Source organism: Phyllostomus hastatus, unplaced genomic scaffold (genome assembly GCF_019186645.2).
Source record: "Phyllostomus hastatus isolate PE091 unplaced genomic scaffold, TTU_PhHast_1.1 phas_scaffold_755, whole genome shotgun sequence".
Classification (NCBI taxonomy): domain Eukaryota; kingdom Metazoa; phylum Chordata; class Mammalia; order Chiroptera; family Phyllostomidae; genus Phyllostomus; species Phyllostomus hastatus.
In genome coordinates this window covers 4,599,241-4,621,337 of record NW_025334039.1, presented here as the reverse complement: position 1 = coordinate 4,621,337, position 22,097 = coordinate 4,599,241, and the positions used below count along the sequence as shown (strand labels likewise).

The 22,097-nt window shown below is 42.2% G+C and overlaps 1 protein-coding gene across 4 annotated transcripts in view; it reads right to left on the bottom strand.

Annotated features, from left to right (window-relative positions):
* The window catches only part of SLC41A2 (solute carrier family 41 member 2), an 88,825-nt gene that overhangs the window by 21,158 nt on the left and 45,570 nt on the right, over positions 1–22,097 (bottom strand). For all 4 annotated transcript variants that reach the window (XM_045826570.1, XM_045826574.1, XM_045826573.1 and 1 more), the window contains 3 exons: positions 16,223–16,302; positions 9,285–9,416; positions 8,011–8,159 (listed from right to left, as the gene is read on the bottom strand). In XM_045826570.1, the coding sequence (XP_045682526.1) occupies positions 8,011–8,159; positions 9,285–9,416; positions 16,223–16,302 (361 nt within the window). The remainder of the gene's footprint in view (positions 1–8,010; positions 8,160–9,284; positions 9,417–16,222; positions 16,303–22,097) is intronic.

Below are 22,097 nucleotides of genomic sequence, written 5' to 3'. Positions count from 1 at the left end.
GAAAAGAATAGTCAGAGATGAAAACTGCTCAGAGGGACCAACTTAGGCGATAAGGAGGTAAACTAGCCCACATATAAGGGAACCAGTTCTCTCTTCCTCTTGAAAGTCAGGGATCAAGAGGCGACACAACTGAACACGATAAAGTAACTGTACAAATAATGGCAAAATGAGTTTTATTATAGACTTGTGGGTAAAATGCAGAGATACCAGAGTCATGGGGTATACCCGGGTACCTGCAGGAGTCTGTTTCAGGAAAAACAAATAAATGGCATCTAAACTTAAAAGCAGACCAATTCAAAACTATCTATTTAGACTTGGATTGTGATTTTTAAGGAAAACAATGTTTTACATATTGCCTGGGTTCTCCGGCTAACCATAAAAGCCAATTTAAGTTAATATTACTCTAGTAGTGATTATAGATTTTAACATTCACATGCTGGTTTACTTACTGGATTATGTTAATATTAACATATATTACTAATTATATACAATAACACTTTGCAATACATGCAATATTTACTGTGGGAGTGGGAATTCACAAAAATCATACTTCATGAACACAGGAGGGGACCTGCACTTCAGCCAGAGGCCCTGTACTCCCTGGGTTGCCCAGGACAGTAATGGTTTATGCTTGCCACTCTGATTACCAGCAGTTCCCTTTCATTCTCAAAAAGTGTACTGGTTTGGATGACAATTATATGGTCACCTTAGTGAAAGTATCTTCACCCTTATGATACAGGTGAGGAAACGAAGCCACAGAATAGTGCTGTGACTTGGCTGAAGTCAGAGTTAGGAAGTGACCAGAATCAGAACCCAAAATACTTGTCCCTAGTCCAGGAGTCTCCCAGTGACACCACATGGACTCCCCGGGAGCAAGACAACGGTGACAGGGCTGCCAGGGGTGGGGAGCAGCAGTGCCTGTGAAATATCAGGTCTGTGGGAGAAGTCGCCCCCCCACCCCGTCCCAGTGGGACTTCATGGGGCCAGCGGCTGAAAGCTGAGAGTTAGGGGATCCTTGCTTGTGGACCCTACTTCCGTTTTCACGGTACCCACTTGTGGCTTCTTTTCCCCCACCCCTACTGATAAGGGACAGATTATGGGGGAAAAAAGGAGTTTCATTTTGGACATGTTGAGTTTGGGGTATCTTTTCAACATTTACATGGAGATGCCAGTTTGGGAAGGAGCACAGAAAGGGTGGGGCCTGAAGCTTAGGCCACTCAGCAGAAGGGCAAGAAGAGGGTTCCAGGGTACGGAACAGGGCAGAGAAGAAAAAGGCCTCAGGGCACTGAATAACCCGCTCCAACGATGAGGAAGAAAATAACAGTGCTGACGACAACAATGAGGATAAGCTGCAGCTCCTCCCATTACTGGAAACGTACTCTGCCCCAGGAACTCCACCAAGTACTTGCTACACGTTAGCCTAGCCCAGCGATTCCCACCTTTCTCATCTCATGATGCACATGAGCTAACTACTAAAATTCTACAGCGCACCAAAATCATACTGTATTTTGTGCTGATACGACCAGAAAAAGTGGGTATAATTTTGATTCACTCCCACTAGATGGCTGCTTCCACATTGGCTGTTGTCATTTTTTAACTTGACAATTGAAGGGAAAAGAGGTCAGTGCCCCGATTAAATAGTCAGGTATCCCCTGTTTTAAAATTCTTGCCCTGGCTGGCGTAGCTCAGTGGATTGAGCGCGGGCTGTGAACCAAAGCATCGCAGGTTCGATTCCCAGTCAGGGCACATGCCTGGGTTGCAGGCCATAACCCCCAGCAACCGCACATTGATGTTTCTCTCTCTCTCTCTCTCTTTCTCCCTCCCTTCCCTCTCTAAAAATAAATTAATTAAAAATCTTTTAAAAAATGAATAAAATCTTAAAAAAAATCTTTGCAGTGCACAGGTGAAAATCACTGGCCTAGCCCCCAGAGACAGGGAAAAATAAGGCCAGAGAGGTAACAACACTTAACTAAGGACACTAAATAAGTAACAGAGCAGAAATGCAGACTCGGGTCTTCCTCTAACAAGCTCTGATCTTTCTCCAACGTTTTTTCTGCGTTTGGAGATCTCATTTTTCCCTCTTCTTTCCTTTGTCCTTTGTATGTGATGACAGAGAGTCTGGCTTGTAAACATTTTTCTTCTGTAGAAACATTCATTTTTATGTTTCCACAGTGAAAATAATCACACTGTATCATGTGACTGCGACTTCAGAACTAAGATGTTCTCAATGCTTTTTTTTATTTATTTTTTTCAATTACACTTTAGTCAATGCTTCTTTTAGTAACTACGCAGACCATACTTCTGCCCCAAGCATGTTCTACTGGATGGGAAATAGAAGACGTTTGCTCCTAATGTGCACTGTTTGTCCTGTGACCATGTTCATATTACAAACCGTACGTCTTAAAACGACCGTGAACTACTATTTTTAAAACACAAACACTTCCTAGAAATTCATTAACCAGTAGTAACCAGTACCCCAGTTTATTACACAGGGTATTCACCTGGTCATTGAAAGTGGACTTGGGATTTGCTCAGAACACTTTTTCTTGAGAATACAAACCTGTTGGGAAATATGAGATGGTCCAATTTACACATAACTATAAAACTTAACAATGAATATTGCCTAGTGGTAACATCTGAGGAGGCATCTGTTTTTTAAATTATATTAATAAAAAGTATAAGTATTATTACTATTTTGTCAAGAGTAGTTTCCAGTAACCACATTTTTACTGTGTGACCCTGTTCCCAGCAACATCCTACTAGACTGGGAATGGAGACCTGGCCCAGACTGGACCGCTCCTGTTTGCTCTTTCAGAGCTGGAACTGGACGTGGAGAAGCAGGCCCAGCTCCACAGTCCCCGTGCTGTTTGCGCTGAGGGGTGGACTTATGCCACTGAAGTGCAATGCAGAAAACCTCAGAGAAATGCACATTAAAACCACAATGAGATACCATCTCACACCTGTCAGAATGGCCATCATCAATAAATCAACAAACAGCAAGTGCTGGTGAGGATATGGAAAAAGGGGAGCCCTTTTGCACTGTTGGTGGGAATGCAGACTGGTGCAGCCACTGTGGAAAGCAGTATGGGGATACCTCAAAAGATTAAAAGTGGACCTGTCTTTCGACCCAGCTATCCCACTCCTGGGAATATATCTGAAGAAACCCAAAACACTAATTTGAAAGAACATAAGCACCCCTGTGTTCATTGCAGTGTTATTTACAATTGCCAACATATGGAAGCAGCCCAGGTATCCATCAGTAGATGAGTGGATAAAACAACTATGGGACATTTACACAATGGAATACTACTTGTCCATAAAAAAAATCAAAGAAGAAACTTTACCCTTTGTGACAGTATGGCTGAAGCTGGAGAACATAATGCTAAGTGAAAGAAATAAGCCAGTCAGAGAAGGACAAATACCATACGATATCATTCACATGTGGAAAACGAACAAACTGAACTAACAAGGAAAACAGAGACAGACTTGTAGACAGAGAGCAGGGTGACAGCTAAGTGGGGGGACATTCGCGGGGGGAGGGATTGAGGAAAAAGGAGAAAGCACTCATGGACACAAACATCAGTGCAGGGATTGCTGGGAGGAGAGAGTATAAGGGGACTACATGGGAATGGAAAAAAATAAGTTAAAATTTAAAAATAAAATAAAATTTAAAATATCAAGTGTTTCTTTAAAAAGACAAGGAAAGAGTCAAGTAAAGGTAGAAGATTACGCGTCCTAAAGGAGTCTGGGAGTCGTGGTGCCGGAGGCAGAATGCTTTCTAGGCCTCTCTCTCTCCCTCCAGGGGTGGGGATGTCTTCCTTCCCTCCAGTTCCACGTCTAGCTTTCTGTTTCTTGATAAACTCCCATCTGTGTGCAAGCAAGTGCCAGGAGCTTTCAGTGACCTGTATCTCCAAGAGCACTGATTAGGATACCCATGATTTTGCATCATATGTATAAAAATGTAATGTTTTATTACAATGATAATCTACAAAATTTTCTTTCCTATAGTAGCAATAAATCCAATAATTATTTTTTAAAGTAGTTTCATACTTATGGTTCTTAATTCAAGTTTCTCATCAGCTGTACTCTATACTCCGATTACCCCACATGCCAAAAAAAAAATCTTTTAAAGCACTTTCACAGAATGAAAGCCAGGCACAGGCACTGAGTTTGACTCTGAAGTGAGGTGGGGGGGGGGAGACTCTCTTGTTCTGAGGAGAGTGAGTCTTAGGGTCTTCCCTAGCTAGCTGAGTCGTGCATCTACCTCTAATCTCCCACAACCGAGAGACGATCCTAAAGGCAGGGACAGTGTCTCCTATTTCTTTTGCACAGGGGCGCAATACTTGGAATACTGTATGTCCTATATATTTGACAGAATCTTGATATTTACAATTCTCAATTTTACATACTGAGAATGTGTTGCCATTCCACTCTTTAAAAGAAACATGTTCTTTCTTCCCCGTGAAAAAAAAAACAACAGATATAGCCAGGAGCAATGGTTTTCTACAACCAAACTTTCAGTGAGTTTCTCGTAGAACTTGGTGCTGCTAGAATTCTGTAGAGTTCTTTGTAATGCAATTTTCTGAAGGAAACTCTCAGTACCTCAAAATAGGGAACCAAAAATTTCATTTAGAAATGGTTTGCATTGTCTACCAATTATATTAAACGCTTTGTTGGAATCTAGTAGGCACCTAGGGCTAGAGAAGTCTCGTTTTTTTTTCTTTTCCCATTTAGATGCTTTGGCAAAAAAAAAATGTCAATGCACTCCATCTTTTTCCCTCTTGTAGGGTATGGCACCCAAACTCTATGCTTTTGTCTTTTCACGAAGAATTTCTAACACAAAGGGGAACTCGTAGAGGCTTTCAATACAACAGGGAAATGAATCACCATGTACTGCTGTTCCTTCTTGGCTCGAGAGATTGCCAGTCTGTGTATCTGACGGATGGTTATCTTTGAACCTCCTCAGGTTTATTATGCAGTCAAGGCACTACATGCCTGAGAAAGACAGCAGGGGGCGAGGCGAGCATGAATTACAGACAGAAAACCCTGAAGAAGAGACTCCCTTCTGTACATGTCAGACGGAATCCCAACAGGCCCATCACAGCCTGGAATCCCATATTATGCTTTTGACTTTACAAATGAGCCGATTTTATTTAAGCCGCCAATGGGACATCTGAATAAATAAGGTGTGAAGGCAGAAGGAATCACTGCTTAGAGAGAAGGAGCCCAGCTGTCTCTGCGTTGTCTCTAGAAGAAAATGCACTCCAGTTCCAGCAAATCGAAGTTGTAGGTTCAATGGGCTGATTGGATATACATGAAAAACTGTGTTCTGACGTCAGCAACCATATCCCTAACCACAGCTAGCAGGCTCGGAAATGCTCACTGGTGGCACAGAGGGTACAATGGGCAATACAGGATGGTCACCTAGGTGCCAACCTATCCCTACTATTGAAAAAAATAACAAAATGTGATGTGACTGGTCAGGTACTAAATATGAATGCCTTTTGCACATTACTCTGGCCTTGATATATTCCAGCTACTGCTTTTTAAAATTAATTTGAGAGAGAAAGAGAGAAACATGGATTTGTTGTTCCACTTATGCATTCCCTGGTTGATTTTTGTATGTGCCCTGACCAGAGATCGAACCCGCAACCTTGGTGCATCGGGACGATGCTCTAACCAACTGAGCTACCAGGCCGGGGCCTATCCCAACTACTCTGACTGCTCTCGGGTACTGGGCAAGAACATGAGTAAGAGAACAATCCATCACATCTACCGTCTGTGGTTCAGTGGCCTTAACATCACATAACGAAAACATATCTGTTAGGCTTCCTCTAATTGCAAAACCCATAATAAATACTTGAACAATGAAATTTGAGACATGATGAAGTCAGGGTGCAAATAAGACACGAACTTGACCATTCGGAGTCCCAAACAGTTTCAAACACAAGTTGACTTTCTATTTTTCACTTGACATGAGAAATAGCCAAAGGACCAAAATTAGAAAGCTCCTATGCTCTGAAAAACTCTTAAAGTTTCTTTCACACAAAAATTCAAACATACACAAAAGTAGACAGAACAGTACCAATTAACCCCATACCACTGTCATCACCATCACTCAGTTTCAACAGCGATCAACTCATGACCAAACTTGCTTTACCTACAAGTATACCCCGACCTTGGGCTTTTCCTAGATAGCCAGTCATTTCACCTCTAAACATTTCAGTAAATCCTTGCAACGTCGAATGATCACCGCTAGGATTTGTGAGGTTTTGTATTTGATTTTCATTGCCCTTTATTTTAAATACCTATATCAGTGACAGAGAGAAAATTGGTGTTTATTGAAAGCAAGGAGAAGAAAATTTAGATTTTTCTTTCTTTCTTTTTTTTTTCCTAGAATATCTGAGACCTAGATACAGACATAAACAGAGCTGGCAGGATATAGTCGGTCAGTGTAACACTCATTACTGGGCACGAGAGGCAGGGCTGGGTGCTGGAGCTACAAAAATGAGCAAAAAAAAATGGGGCCTCTGAACCCTCAACTTTTATTAGCAAAAATCTAAATAAAGGAAATTAGTCAAAAACTAAAAACATAGGCATAACACTTTAAAACTTAAAGATAAATACCAGAAGGAATAGCTAAAATATTTCAAAGTTTGTCTGTTTGAAAGGTAGAACCGTGCCCTGGCTGGCGTAGCTCAGTGGATTGAGCACGGGCTGCAAACCAAAGCATCGCAGGTTCGATTCCCAGTCAGGGCACATGCCTGGGTTGCAGGGCACGACCCCCAGCAACCGCACATTGATTTCTCTCTCCCTCTCTCTCTTCCTCCCTCCCTTCCCTCTCTAAAAAAAAAGATAAATAAAATCTTTAAAAACAAAAAAAAAGGTAGAACCGTTTAGTGTTATTTAATTTTAAAATTTTGTAAATGTATTATATGGAGCACATATTTTGAAAATAAAGGCAATTTCCTTAAGTTCAAAAGGTAATAACCTTTCACGTAAAGACGGCAAGTTGAGCATATGCATTCAACTAGACTCTCTCTAGAAACTTCAGTAATGCAACAGAGAAAAGATTCCAAAAGGCACAAAAATCTCCCATAAAGAGTAGAAAAAAATAAAGAAATTGAGAATAAGAAAAAAAATAAGAAGTTTTATGCAAGAGTTCCAGGAACCAAGTAAGATTCCAGAAAGAGAGAGGCAATCACCAAAGAAGTAATTCAAAAATGTTTCCTACAACTGAAGACCATGAATTTTCAGATCCCCAAACAATGCCCCAAAACAATGAAAATATACCCAAACCTCCCTGCCCAGACCTCTAAGTGAGAATGCACATTAACTGCTGCAAGGAAAGGAGCATGCTGGGAAATGTGAACATGAGAACATCGGTGACACTGAGGAGGAGAATAAATTAAACACCTTTGTAACAAAAAATTAAATTAAAGTAAACACACACATATCTCCACCCCCCAAGCCAGGGCCCATCAAAACGGAATTTAAGGCCAACGGGGGAAAGTGGAAGGTCTTGCAGGCTTCCAGAGAGACAGAAGTTCCGTACAATGAGACCGGCAGCGAGAGCGGCCTCTGTTGCTCTCAGTGGTAATGGGAAAAGTCAAAAGGCGAAGAAGCAATGCCATCAAACTTCTACAAGAAACAGGATGCTACATCCAATCAACATACCCATGTAAAAATAACAGCATTTTGCAACACGCACAGGCTCAGAATATTTCCTCCGATGCCCTCTGTCTCAGGCATCTATTAGAAGAGTATTCATACAAAACAAGAGAATGAAAAACAGGATGACATGGAATCCAGGAAATAGGAAATCCAAAGGTTCTATTGATCAGGTCAAAACAGGTCCTGAGTAATTGGTTTTAAGAAGATCAAATCAACATACAGGCAGTAAGCTGATTTTTAGAATGTTACAACAATTCTTGTGCCTTCACATGTACGGAGTTGCACTTTTACATCGACCTGAGCATTGAAGACATCACAGGAGGGTTCCACTCTTACCTGTAACAGAGCCGCAAACAAGTACACAACCACGAAGATCACAGTCAGAGACGTATGGCCACTTTTCATCAGGTGGATCGTGTAGAGGAAAATTAAATGTCCAGGAATCACTAAAAGCAGTAGGACTTGAGCAGACTTATTATTTACTCCTGTAACACAACATGTAAAAGTTGTTCAAAAAAACCATATTTTGATTAATAATAGGTCACAGTTACTAAAATTTGAGGATCACTTTTTAGTTACTAGGCCACATGGCATCACACAAAATTCTACTGCTAAAAATAATTTCACATGTTTACAATTCATTTAATTCTTTGAAATTTTCTCACTATGTATGTTAATTAAATAGAAGACGGTTGATAAAGATTTGTAATGAAGAACGTTGGTCAGACTTTAGTATCTATCATAAAAACAGAATAAAGACAGTGGAAAAAGTAAAAAGTTCTTAAAGTACTGAAATGTTTTTATTTTATTTTTCCTTTAGGGTTGTTTCATGGATATCACAAGGCAGGGCATTTCTGGTCTTCATTCAAGTCAGTAATTTATTTTTGTTACAAAAATGACAAGAATTATGAGGTTTAAAATTGTTGTTTTGCCCTGGCTGGTGTAGCTCAGTGGACTGAGTGCCAGCCCGCGAACCAAAAGGTGCTGGTTCAGTTCCCAGTCAGGGCACATGCCTGGGGTACGGGCTAGGTCCCTGGTTGGGGGCATGCAAGAGGCAACTGATCAATGTTTCTCTGCCTCTCTTACTCCCTCCCTTCCCCTCTCTCCAAAAATAAATAAAGAAAACCTCAAAATAAAATAAATTGATGTTTTAGTTTTTTGGTAATCACATGCCTGGTGGCCATAAATAATGCACTATTCCTTGAAACTGAGGTTACCACCCCTCATCCTGTTTGTTTAGGATAAATGCCTACATTCAGAAAGGCCAAAAGGATGCATGTAGGAAAGACAGTACATCTGTCCAGCGACATTTGCTTTCGTCCGCGAGGTTTCTCTTTCCTGACTCACACAGAACGTATCTCAGAGAAAGGGACGAAAGAGAAAAATTACACGAGGTTCCTCAGCAACTGCAGAATTGATACAAGGGGCTTTTGCTCACTGAGGTTTAATGGACAAAATCTACTCTATTTAAAATCTATGTAGCGCTCAACAATAAAAAAGTTGTGTAACACTCGCAAACAAAACATGCACTCAGCAAATGCTGTCCGCCTATCCTCACAGAAAGGAATAGTTCCTGAAAGTAAAGTGTGTAAAAATCAACAAGCACATACCTGGACCAAAAAACGTTCTAAACGGGCAGTAACAGCCTTTGGGCTCATCAGGCAGTTCTCCCGGGATGCTGTGGAGATGGAGGTAGGTAGAGATCCTGCTGGCCTGAATGGCCACCAAATTACCACCAATACCTGAAACGCAGGAAAACAAAGGAGGTAGCCTCGTATCTTCAACCACCTGCCTAGATTCAACTACCCATCAGCCTCTTCAGGTCACATCCTGGGCCAAGAAAACTGAAAGTTCTTCCGAAATGCTGATTTATTTAAGTGGAGGTGGATATTCCAAAGGCATTAAAAAAATCATTGTTATGGAAGACTTTCATTATTTTTTCAAACCTGACTTACTCTCTGGTCTGAAGGTAGACCAAAAATAAGTATTTTTTTAAAAAGTGATTATCAATATCAAGATATAAAACTAGGTAACAATATGTATCATGTTTATCATCTTAATGAGAGGGAAAATAAGCTACATTTACTCAAACAGACAAGACCTGATGACATTTCTTCTCAGGTTACTAAAGAAATTCATAAACAGCACTGAAGAACAAACTTGAGAAAGTCATCTTTTAATCTAGATTATCCTCTCGTACACTCTGAGAAGAGCGGATGTCCAGAGATAAAATTAATTCCAAGGGCTGGTAAGCCCCACCTCCAGGTCCTGTCCCCTAAGGTAAGATAGACCCCCAAACTCTTCTTTGACAGAACACGGGAGGAAGAGGCAGCAGTCACAAAAGCCAGCAGGAAAAAACAACTGAAATTTTCAAACTCTCAAATGCTGGGTGTGGGCCAGCATTCTTGGGAGTCCTGGACCCGAGGGTGCCCACATTGACGGGCCGGCGATTTCTCCAAGCCTCCGCCGGAAGGGAGTGTGTGAGGCGGACGGGGTAGGGCAGGAGACGCGAGACAGCCGACCTGGGTGGCACAGGCAGAGAAGCACATCTGTTTCCGAATCCCTCTACCCCATGAAGCAAAAGCTGCCTGGGGTGGGGAAGGAAGCATGCCTGCCACCTGTCCCAGAAAAAGATCAGTTGCCACCGCAGCAAAGGTAGAAGCAAAGCTGTCTGCTGCCACAGGAGTGGAAGGAAAATCTTGCTCACGCCCAACCTGGCAAAGTGAGACTGCCAAGAGTGGGAGGGGAAGAAAGACTGAGAAAGCCTCGCCTCTGAGGATGAGGGGCAGAAGGGCCGCCTAAGATTGAAAACAGTGCAAGAGAATCCCAACCGCCATGCCATGCCTTGCACCAAGGAACACGAATCAGCAGCCTACTGTGAGAAGAGGGGCAGAGCACGGATGGTTAAGCCTTCCGTGCTGCAGGCATACTGCAGTCCAGGCTTCACTCTAAGCATAAGGTAGCAGGCAAGAGCTCATCAATAAAAAAATTTGAGCCCTGGCTGGCATAGCTCAGTGGATTGAGCGCGGGCTGCGAACCAAAGCATCGCAGGTTCGATTCCCAGTCAGGGCACATGCCTGGGTTGCTGACCAGGTCCCCAGTGGGGGCCACATGAGAAGCAACCACACATTGATGTTTCTCTCTCTCTCTTTCTCCCTCCCACCCCCTCCCTAAAAATAAATAAAATCTTAAAAAAAATAAAGAAAGAAATTTGAAGTCAGTGATGCACAGAAGGTACCTATAATAACCACACACACACACACACACAAAAAACAACAACAAACCCACAAAAACAAAACAAACAAAAATCCCCTAACTCAAGTACTGACCGGATTGGTTCAGTCCTCCATACTAATGACCTAACAGAAGAAAGAGCCTGCCTATTTCTAGGCATAAACTGTTGCTAAACATCCTACAGGGAACAGGGAGCTCCCCACCCATGGAATTATCTGGCTCCCAATGTCAGTAGTGTCAAGACTGAGAAACCCTGTATTAAAAATTGACGTATGCCTCCACTATCTAAAACAACATGGGTCTAAATAATATGCCTCCATCATCTGAAACAACATGCATCTAAGAGTAAAGAAGCAATCACAATAAAATGTAGAAATTATTTGTAGTGGAATGGAGATAAACACTACGTACAAAGACACGCGGGATGTCCTACGTGCACACACTGGAAACGAGGCCCTGGCCCGGTGGCTCAGCTGGTTACAGCTTCCTCCTCATCCAAGGCTGGCATCCCATAATAGATTCACTGCTATGCACGATTTCCTCACCACATCCCACTTAGTAAATAAAAAATTCATTAGAAGCAAATGCTTGAGATAACAGGAGATACAGTTTCATAAAAAGGTTTTCAAAATGCACCCCAGGGAGTTCTGAAAATTTTTCTCAGGGAAAACAAATTTCTTTCAATATGGGTTTGAAAGGGGAGCCAAGTCCCATGGACTGTGCTGAATACAGTTAAGGCGCGTAGATGCTCGGCTCTGCCCTCCGCAGAGTTCGCGCTGGCTCCGACGGCGCGGGTCTGAGGCCTGCCTCGGCCGCTCACCGGGACTCCAGTGTTTAACCTATGGGGACTTCAGGTTCGTGATCTGTAAAATGACCACTTAATATCCAACTGATAAGAGGCAGGACTGACTAAAATAAGGCACACATAAAGGATGCGACAGTTTCTAGACATGGTCAAGTCTCAACCAATGTTAACAGTGACGATGAAGTAAGTCATACGTGAAAGACAGGACCGTTTCTGGACCTGGTAAAATGGGAACGGCTCACCCATGGATTTCTCTTCAGAGCCCCCAAAAGGAGAAGAATGAATGTTAAGAATTAGGTGTAATTACATGTAATGAGGAGCATTCAGATGCACTTCGTGGTGCAGATATTTGCCGTAGGAATGCATGAAGGGTGGTTTCCACTTCAACTCCATGTACCCTGGGGATTCTCCTGGGGGTAATGTTTAATCTGGTATTTTATTAGATACGGAACGCTTCAATGCAAATGCAGGAGCGTGAGCTATTAAACCTGAGAATATCTATCTATAACTGCTCTTAAACTGACTTTGAAACAAAAAGCTGTTAATGATTAGCTGTAACTCTCTTCTAAAAAACCCCATTGGTAGAACTTTATAGAGCTGCTTTTATCATTCCATTACCGCGTCCAGACTAGCACAGGTGATAGTACAAATAAACTCTCATAAATAATCAACTTTCAGGTTTCCTCTCCCCTGCCTGCCCTGACCCGCCTCACTCAGTAGCCCAGGAAACACAGACGCACTGGCGTTAAAGCTGCACCAAACTAAAAATACATCACACCAAAAATAAAATGAATCAAGACTTTAGAAAGAGGCTGGTATAATTTTTCCAGATAAGGTGAATAAAATTTTAAAGTAAAAAACGTAATTAGTGTGGGAACTTATTTTAGTTTCAACCTCTCATGGGGCTGAAACTTCATTATGATCTTGTCATGATTGGTTCTATTTTTAAACTACAGCAGAAATTATTACCTCGGAATAGCTCTCTTTAACGTCAAAAATCCCTCCTTGTGATCACGATACACAGGTATTTCTACTAAGAGCTAGTCTATCCGCACTTCTGTTAAATTACTTAAGTTCTTCAGACTAATCGCATTACTAAAGCGAGTGGAGAGCATGTAAAGATTGTGTCACGTAAATGAATAACATAAGTGAAAACAGCTTTGTCAGTATATAAATAGTTAATTAGTCGAGAGCCTTTGACATCTGCCAGACCTAATTTTTAAGTGCCTTATGCTAGAATAAGCTCACTTGGTAACACAAAGTTTGATGGGATCAATTATCAGCAGGGTCATCTAAGAACTGCTTTAAAACCACACCTCATGTTTTGTTAAACTTAGAAATGTATGTTTCCAGTAAATGTTTAGCACTCATATCACAGAACGTATTTCAAATTATGTCGAGAATTCTTTGGCTATCGCCGAGGAGCTGAAGTGAAAGTTCACTTTGTTACAAAGGAAATCCTTACAACGAACGGCACGACCGACCTGGTGTCCTCCTTATGCACCTGCGTGTTCTAACCACCTCGACAAATCACATCTTCACGGGTCCTGCTCTCGTGGCTTCTTGTCAGAGCCCACACGCAGGAATCACCCTTTTAGTTTCAAGACATGCAGAGGGGTGGGGGGATGTGGCTTCCATGTCTTCGTGTGGTTCAAAAGAAATACACACTACCCCCTCAGAGTGAACACCCTCTCACCTAGAGAAGCTCAGGCACATCCGCTCCCCAAGCCTCTAATCCCTCACCCTTGTCTGCTGCCTTCCAGTGCACCTGCCGACAACCCAATGAATGATGGACAAAGGCTCCAAGTTTTCCGTCTCCCTTACCCTCGTCATGCGTTTTTTTATTTTAATCCTCACCTGAAGGCACGTTTGTTGATGGCAGAGAAAGGGGAAGAATGCAGAGGGAGAGGGAGAGAAACACCAGTTGGTTGCATCTTGCACAGGTCCCGATCAGGTACTGAACCAGCAACCCAGGCATGTGCTCTGACTGGGAATTGAGCCTGCGACTTTTAGGTTCACAGGACGATGCTCCAACCCACTGAGCCACACCGGCCAGGGCTAGATCATGCTTTCTTAATGGGGACAGAAATTGGTTTAGGGGGACAGAAACATAATCCTACTCATTTTATGTATGAAGAACAGCGATGCATACAGTACATAAATGGAGAAAAGGGGTATCTGTGATATTAAAATGTTATAGGTAAGCACAATTTAGGAAAAAACATTTAAGATGGCTCTTTCAAGGTGTGATCATGAAAAAGAGGCCAAGAAACCTGCCTTCAGTCAGGACTTCCCGACCGGTGTGCCGCGGGTCGCGGGGGTGCTGAGACTCGGACCTCCCAAGCTCTGCAGGGGCAGCCGGGCCTGCGGTTGCCAGCGGCCTCCTTCTTCGCCCTAGTGTGCCACCCCACACCATAATTTCCCCCATGGGCCAGGACACGGGAAAGGCTGGGAAACACTGCCCTGGAGAAATGACTCCATCTGCTTTCTTGGGGCAGAGAAGGCCGTCATTGTCAGTCAGGCCCTTCATCTCGGCGTCTGTCCCCTGCCCCTACCCCTGTACCTCAAAGGACTCCTCTTCCCACCACATCACACCGAGGCGCATCCTGTCCTGCCTGGGCTACGGGCAGGCCACCACTCCACGGCCTCTGTGCGACCTCATCCCTCTGGGTCTCACGCCCTCCATCTCCCCTTCCCCACTGCTCCCTGCCCCCTCGCCAACAAACATATCCGCACCCCTCCTAGCGTGGAGAAAACTCCTCACTTCGACTTCTGGGTGTCGTCCTAATTCCCTTCTTTTCACGGGCAACCATTTTACAAGAAAACTAAAAGTGCTCCTTCCAAGATGTTCGTTGTTTAGTTCTTAATATTTAATAGATATAAAAATATTTCTAAAACATATATAAGCTGTAAGGCATCGTACTACAAAACCCATGTACCAACCACCCAGTTTTCAAAAAAAGGAATATTGCAAAGCGCTAGAATTGTTTCTTGTGTCAGAGGAAATAACAGGAATATTTATTAAGTCCTTACTAACAATGGGTTGTTGTCATTGAAGTTAAATTTCTCGATGATGAGCAATACAGCTTGAATAATCATGAATATGTAATATTCGTGCTGGCGAATTCATCAACTAATATTCCCCGAAGAGGACCAGACCGGGTGGAAGGGAAGCGGCAACCATTCCCGGCAGTGAACACCCGAACTCTGTGTGGCCACGACATAGGAATCTGGTGAGGACGATGGAGGGAAAGTCGGACGTAAGCCACAGCGTACAGAGGGCCTAGACAGCTGGGCAGAGGATGTCAAACTGAATTTGTCAGGCAGGAGAAACCAGTTACGTTTACCATCCTAGGACACGTACTTAATAGAAAGTTTAAGGAAGACCAGCAGGTAGTGACATTTAATTTGCGGTGGACAGAAAGGGAGTGGGGAGGCCACCTTGTTACTTGCATGATGCCTGGAGTGAGACATGTGCTTCTTACACTGCAAGTGAACAAGTCAATTATGTTGAAGGGAAAATCAACACGCTTGGGTCATCGTCTGGGGGGAGAGGACGGGGGGGCCAGGTGGAAGCAGAGGGGCCCTGATTGGAAAGGGGGGAAGGTGTGGGCAGAGCGGTGCCACCTGGAAAACTGGGAGGGAGGATGGATCCAGAGGGGAAATTTGTTCACGGTCTTTCTAACGCTATATAGAAAATTAAATGTAGAGCAGAAATTTTAAACATAAAATTAGATTTTGGAGAACTTGCCTTCACATAACATATTTTCTTATATATAAATATACAAAAGTAATTTATATTAAATGTATAACATATCCTGTGACATGTTTTTCCCCAGGTAGAATTACCTTTTAAGTTATATTGGTTTTGGCTATACCAAAATCCAATTAGTAAGAGCCAGCCCCAAACCCAGTAGGACTGGATTAAAATGATCTTATTAAACAGAATCCATAAAAATTCATGTGATCTTAAGTATTGTAATTCCCATTTTATAGATAAGAAAACACAGAGGGCAGGTTTAAAGGGATCAGCAGAGGAATGATAGATGTTTTTCTTTTCTTTTTAATTTTTGTTAAATTTATTGGGGGAGAATGATGGATTTTAATGGGCTGAATTGACTCAAGCAATGCATAAACTGCGCTAGCTCTAATTTCCCCACGAAAATCGATAGCAGCAATAAAACAACACAAGACAGCAGATAAGCCCAAAGGATTCAGGACTGGAATACTGAATTTGCCTCACTAACCTTAAAATCGGGTATGCCTGACTCTCAAACTATTACTTAGTGATAAGATTAAGAAACAGTTCTTTTCAGAAATGCGATCTGCATACTGAGAAAGGGAAACGCCATTTGCCATATCCTCTGTGAGAGGCCACCCGGGGTTGAAGAATGAATGGGGATGCGTGGATAGCCCGCTCTCTTTAAATCTGAGCCCTAAGGTGCCTATGAGCATCTGAGAGTATAGAAAGATTCGATATCATTATGGAACAGTATAGCTAATGCTTACCATTAATAACTGGCGTGTACACAACAATCCCAGCCAAGTTTGGATCCGATACAGTTGTGTCCAGAATAAGGCCTCCAATGCTGAAAGATACAAAATCATACAATGTAGGGCAGAGGGAAAGAAATGTACTGATTTGAAGCTATTCTTTACACACAAACAAGCCTACTTTTATAGATAAAATATCTACACATTAAAAAATAAAATGAAAAATATTCAAAGTGAAAACCAATGTCAAGCCCTGGCTGGGGTGGCTCAGTGGATTGAGCACCAGCCTGCAAACCAAAAGGTTGCTGGTTCGATTCCCAGTCAGGGCACATGCCTGGGTTGTGGGCCAGGTCCCCAGTTGGGGGGCGGTGACAGGCAGCCAATCAATGTTTCTCTTGCACATCGATGTTTCTCTCCCTCTCTGTCTCCCTCCCTTCCCCACTCTCTAAAAATAAATAAAATCTTAGGAAAAAAGTCAATGTCAATCACAAAAATGTTGAAAATAAAATAGGGCATAAGCCATAACCCCACATTTCAGGGCTCTCTTTCTGATCTCCAAGATACGTTACTGTAAAAAGGAAATGCATACAGCATTTAAGAGCATTAAAAGGTATGTAAGAACATATAAGAAATTATTAACAATGTCTCTCTGTAGGGGCTGAGACTGAGAGAAGATTAATGGTCATTTATGTACTTCTGTACTTACTAAATTTTTAAACCATGTGCATTATGGCTCTTATAATTTAAAAATAATGTTAAATGAGTATCTTTTCATATCTGAAGCAAGGTAGTAAAGAGATGATTTTTATCGTGCTATAAAACTAGATATAGTTAGGACATGTCTTATCACCGATAAATTAAAATAATGAGTTACAGCCATAGAAAGAGCTGATCTTGAAAACAGGGGTCTGGAAAAATGACATACAGATACATATATATATAAATCTGTGAAGTTGTCAATTGGTTAACTCTGGTCTCTTGGCCTACACACTATAAAGCACTGCCAGTCCCAATACTGTTGCTCAAATCATCTAAGGAAATGCAATTCACATTACAGAAAAATGAACTATATGCCGTCACAGAACAGGGTTTATGGTCAAAATATCAGATCAAAGGCTCTTACCACTGCTTGATAATAAACATTAGGAAATTATTAAATCTTTTAATTTTAATTCTTTAGTATAATAAATGAATAGCTCCATATGCCTTAACTGCAGAGTCCACATTAAAAGATACACTACTGAATCCAAAAATAGTCATCCTTACAAATACTTGAATATTTTAAGCTCAATTTTTAAAATATATTACTTCATAAGAAAAGTTATGTTTCAAAAAATAAATGTCCCTGCTAAAATGCACAGACCACGGTGTGCACATATAATGAACACTTGCTAAAAAATATTTTAAAACAACGTTGCCCAGGCAGCAAAACTTATTAAAGTTAGAAGATACGAACAAAAAAGGAAAAGCAACAATAATTGCATCATTCAAAGTCATACTGTAAGCATGTTAGTAATAGCCTCTTAGACATTTTTAAACATGGATATTTACAAAAAACAAAAACTCCCATGTTCGTGGAGTGAAAGATTTACTGAAGGTTTAGTTATAAAAATAAAAATCACAATGAAAACATAAATAAAATAAAAACTCAAATTGTAAAAGTATTTTTTTCACTTTTACTAAATATTTTAGCAGACAAAGAAATGGCATTATTTTAAAAGGGAAAGTACCGCAAAGCTTATAAAGCAGTCTCCGGTCCCACCCCCCCAGACCCTGCTCTCCCCTAGCAATTCTTCCCCACTTCGTGACGTGTTTCTTCTGGCATTTAATTCTGTGTTTCTAAATAAAATGCTTCCCTACTATTTCTTTTATTTTTTTATTTTTTCTCAAATCATTATTCTATTTTTTAAACTTTTAATTAAATCTGTATTGTTTTTTTTCCATTACCATTTAGTCCCCTTACACCCCACTAACCCCAGTAATCGCCACACTGTTGCCCATGTCCCTGAGTCCTTTTTCCTTTTCGCTCAATCCCTCCACCCCCTCACCTCCCCCACTAGCTGTCATCTGCTCTCCATCTATGAGTCTCTCTGTTTCGCTTGTTAGCTCAGGTTGTTCATTAGATTCTACAGGAGAGTGAAATCACATGGTATTTGCACTTCTCTGACTGGCTTATTCCACTTAGCATAATGTTCTCCAGGTCCGTCCATACTGTTGCAAATGGTAAAAGTTTCTTCTTTTTTATGTCTGAGTAGTATTCCATTGTGCAAATGTCTCACAGTTGTTTTATCCACTCATCTACTGATGGACACTTGGGCTGCTTTCACATCTTGGCAGTTGTCAATACTGCCACAATGAACATAGGGATGCATAGATTCTTTCGAATTAGTGTTTTGTGTTCCTTCAGATATACTGCCGGAAGTGGGATCGCTGGGTCAACGGGCAGATCCATTTTTAAGTTTCCGAGGTATTTCCATGCTGCTTTCCACAGTGGACACACCAGTCTGCATACCCACCAACAGTGCAAAAGGGTTCCCCTTCTCCACATCCTTGCCAGCACTTGTTTGTTGATTATTGATGATGGCCATTCTGAGAGATGTGAGATGGTATTTCACTGTGGTTTTAATTTGCATTTCTCTGATGATTAGTGATGCTGAGCATCTTTTCATATGTCTATTGGCCATCTCTATGTCCTTTTGGAGAAGTGTCTATTCAGGTCCTTTGCCCATTTTTTAAATGGGTTGTTTGTTTTTTTGGTGTTGAGTTTTGTAAATACTTTATAAATTTTGGATATTAATTCCTTATCAGATGTATCGGCAAATATGTTCTCCTATTCTGTGGGTTGTCTTTTTATTTTGCTGATGATTTATTTTTGCTGTGCAAAAACTTTTTATTCTAGCCCTGGCTGGCGTAGCTCAGTGGATTGAGCACGGGCTGCGAACCAGGCATCGCAGGTTCCATTCCCAGTCAGGGCACATGCCTGGGTTGCAGGCCACGGCCTCCAGCAACCACACATTGATGTTTCTCTCTCTCTCTCTCTCTCTTTCTCCTTCCCTTCCCTCTCTAAAAATAAATAAATAAAATCTTAAAAAAAAACCTTTTTATTTTTATATAGTCCCAATTGTTTATTTTCTCTTTTGTTTCTCTTGCCTGGGGAGATATCTGATAAAACATTTCTATCAGCAATATCCGAGATATTGATATCTATGTTTTCATCTAGGATTTTTATGGTTTTGGGTCTAACAGTTAAGTCTCACATTGTCTAAGATGTTTCTTAAGTTCTCCCCATCTGTTTAAATTCTTTTTTTCACTTTTTAAAAAGATTTTATTTATTCATTTTTAGAGAGACAGGAAAGGAGGGACAATGAGAGGATGAGAAACATCAATGTGTGGTTGCCTCTCGCGTGTCCCCTACTGGGGACCTGACCCACAACCCAGGCACGTGCCCTGACTGGGAATCGAACTGGCGACCTTGTGGTTCACAGGCCAGTGCTCAATCCACTGAGCCACACCAGCCAGGGCTGTAAGTTCTTTGTTCTTTTTGCTGCTCTGCCTGGGTGTGTTTTTCTACCTTGTCTTCGAAAATACTGATTCGATCCTCTGCTTCATCTAACCTCCTACTTATGCCTTCCAGTGTGTTCTTCATCTCACCTATTGCATTTTTTCTTTCTGACTGGTCCTTTTTTTATGGCTTCTACGTCTATTTTCATGTTGTTGAGTATCCTTAGAACCATCATTCTAAACTCTGATAAATTGCTTGCCTCCATTTCATCTAGCTCTTCTGAAGAATTCTCTTGTTCTTTCATTTGGGGTGTGTTTCTTTGTCTTCCCATTTTGGCTGATTCCTTGCATTTTCCATCTCCGATGTTAAACTGCTCAGTCCAGTCGGTGAACTGCTCTGCTGTTCATCCAGCCGAGCTGTGGTCAGCAGTCTGGCTGAAACCCCACAGGGTGCTTCTCACCCTGTCTCCTCACTTCAGTCCCTTCAAATTCTCTCTCACCCCCATCCTGACAACCTAGTTATCAGCTTTGGTGAAATATTTAAGGTTCACTGTATTATGACAACAGGATCATACTTCACAACTGAGCCACACGGCATAGGATTAGATTTCCTCACTTGTCCTTTTTGCTTTGTATCATGGTCTTCTTTCTTTTTTTTTTTTCTTCTTTTTTAGCTACTTAGTACTAATTCCGCCTCAGATTTGCAGCAGGGTTAATGAAATGCCTGTGAGCACAGTCAAACTTCTCAGGCAGGTCATCAATCAATTCCATTGTTTTTCCCCGGAGACATCCCTCGAGAAGCCCCTGCTCTCCTGCGCACCTGGCCAGCCCTCGCCGCCTGGTGCGCAGCTGTCATCCCTCCCCCTCCGGTCTCCCCGCCCTCAGTCTCAGTCTGTGCACAGCGACCCGTCCCAGGGTTTCACAGGACCCTGCTGCCGGAGTCCCCCGGGAAAGAAACAGTCACATGACAGAAAAATGAGCCGTTTGCCATCCTCATCCCTATGGCATCGGATCTCCTCAGCGTGATAAAACTGTCTTTTATCCGCTTTTATAGGAAAGGGTATACGGGACGCCAATGTTTTGAAATCCTGCATTTCTGAAAACTTTCTGAGCCTGTCCTTACATTTGGTCGATACTGCGACCATATTTTATGTTCAAGAGAATTTCCCCTCAGACTTTTGAAGGAACCACTGCTGGTACTGCTATTGGACATCATTCGGATTCCCAGGACTTTATATTCTGGAAGTTTGGGGGGTTTACGATAACGTGCTTTGATTTGGGTCCGTCCTACTCTGATTCATTGTTCCGGGTCCTCAGCGAGGCTCTTCCAATCTGGAAGCCCATGACCTTCAGTCCCGGGGAATTTTCTTCTGCTATTTCTTTGATAACTTCCTCTCCGCATGGTTTGCCTGCGGTTGTCCACCCCTCTGCTCTCTGTTCTGCTGTCCAGGATGGTTCCTCAACCCTGTATCTAACTGTTCTACTGGATTTTTGTTTCTGCTACTTGTATATTCTTAAACTCCAAGAGTTCTTCCTGTTTCTTCAGTCCTCCTTATTAAAGCCTTCTGTTCTTACAGAACTGTGGATGTCATAACTTCTTTTATTTCTCCGATGACACTGGGGATAGCTTTTTGAGGTTTTTCAACTCAAATTCTCTCTCTCCCCCTATCCTGACAACCTCGTTATCAGTTTTGGTGAAATATTTAGGGTCCAAAGTCCCTATACCTCTGGACAAGGAAGTCCAAATATCTCTGGACCTTCTTGAAGTGCCTTTTCTTTTTTGTCTCTGCCTTTCACGTTAGACCCCGAAATCAAATGTCTGGTGATCTGTTACTGTCGGCCTCCTTCAGGGGCACTACAAAGCACACTGGGAGCCCTCCGTGCACCTGTGCAGAGCTGGTCAGCAGGTGGGCCGCACTGAACAAGGGTCAGATGCGAATGCAGCTCCTTCACTAAAAGGCCCATGAGGGTCAGTGCATGCAGGTTTTTCTGTGGCGCTGAAGACTCTCCCCAGAAAGACAGTACCTAATTTTTTGCCTGGGGGTAGAAGCCTGACTGCCAGCCAATATGCACCTAACTTGTGCAGGGGTTTCTGAACTTAGAGCCTCTCTGATTTAGTCTCTCCAGAGTAATCCTGCTAAGGTGGGAGGGGCAGTTACCTGGGTGGTCAAACTAGAGAAACGGCGTTTAGGGTCTAATTGCTTCTTACATACACTTTCAACCAACCTTCATTTCTGCTTTCAGAAGTATTTCAGGCCTCTCATCCCTCCACCTCTTGAGTTTCTGAGGCTCAGATGGTGCGCTTCCCAGGGGTGCTCCCTGCCCTGCAGGCGCCTGGGTTTTAGCTTTTTTCACTGTGCTGACAGCCAGCCACCTGATCGCTATCTTA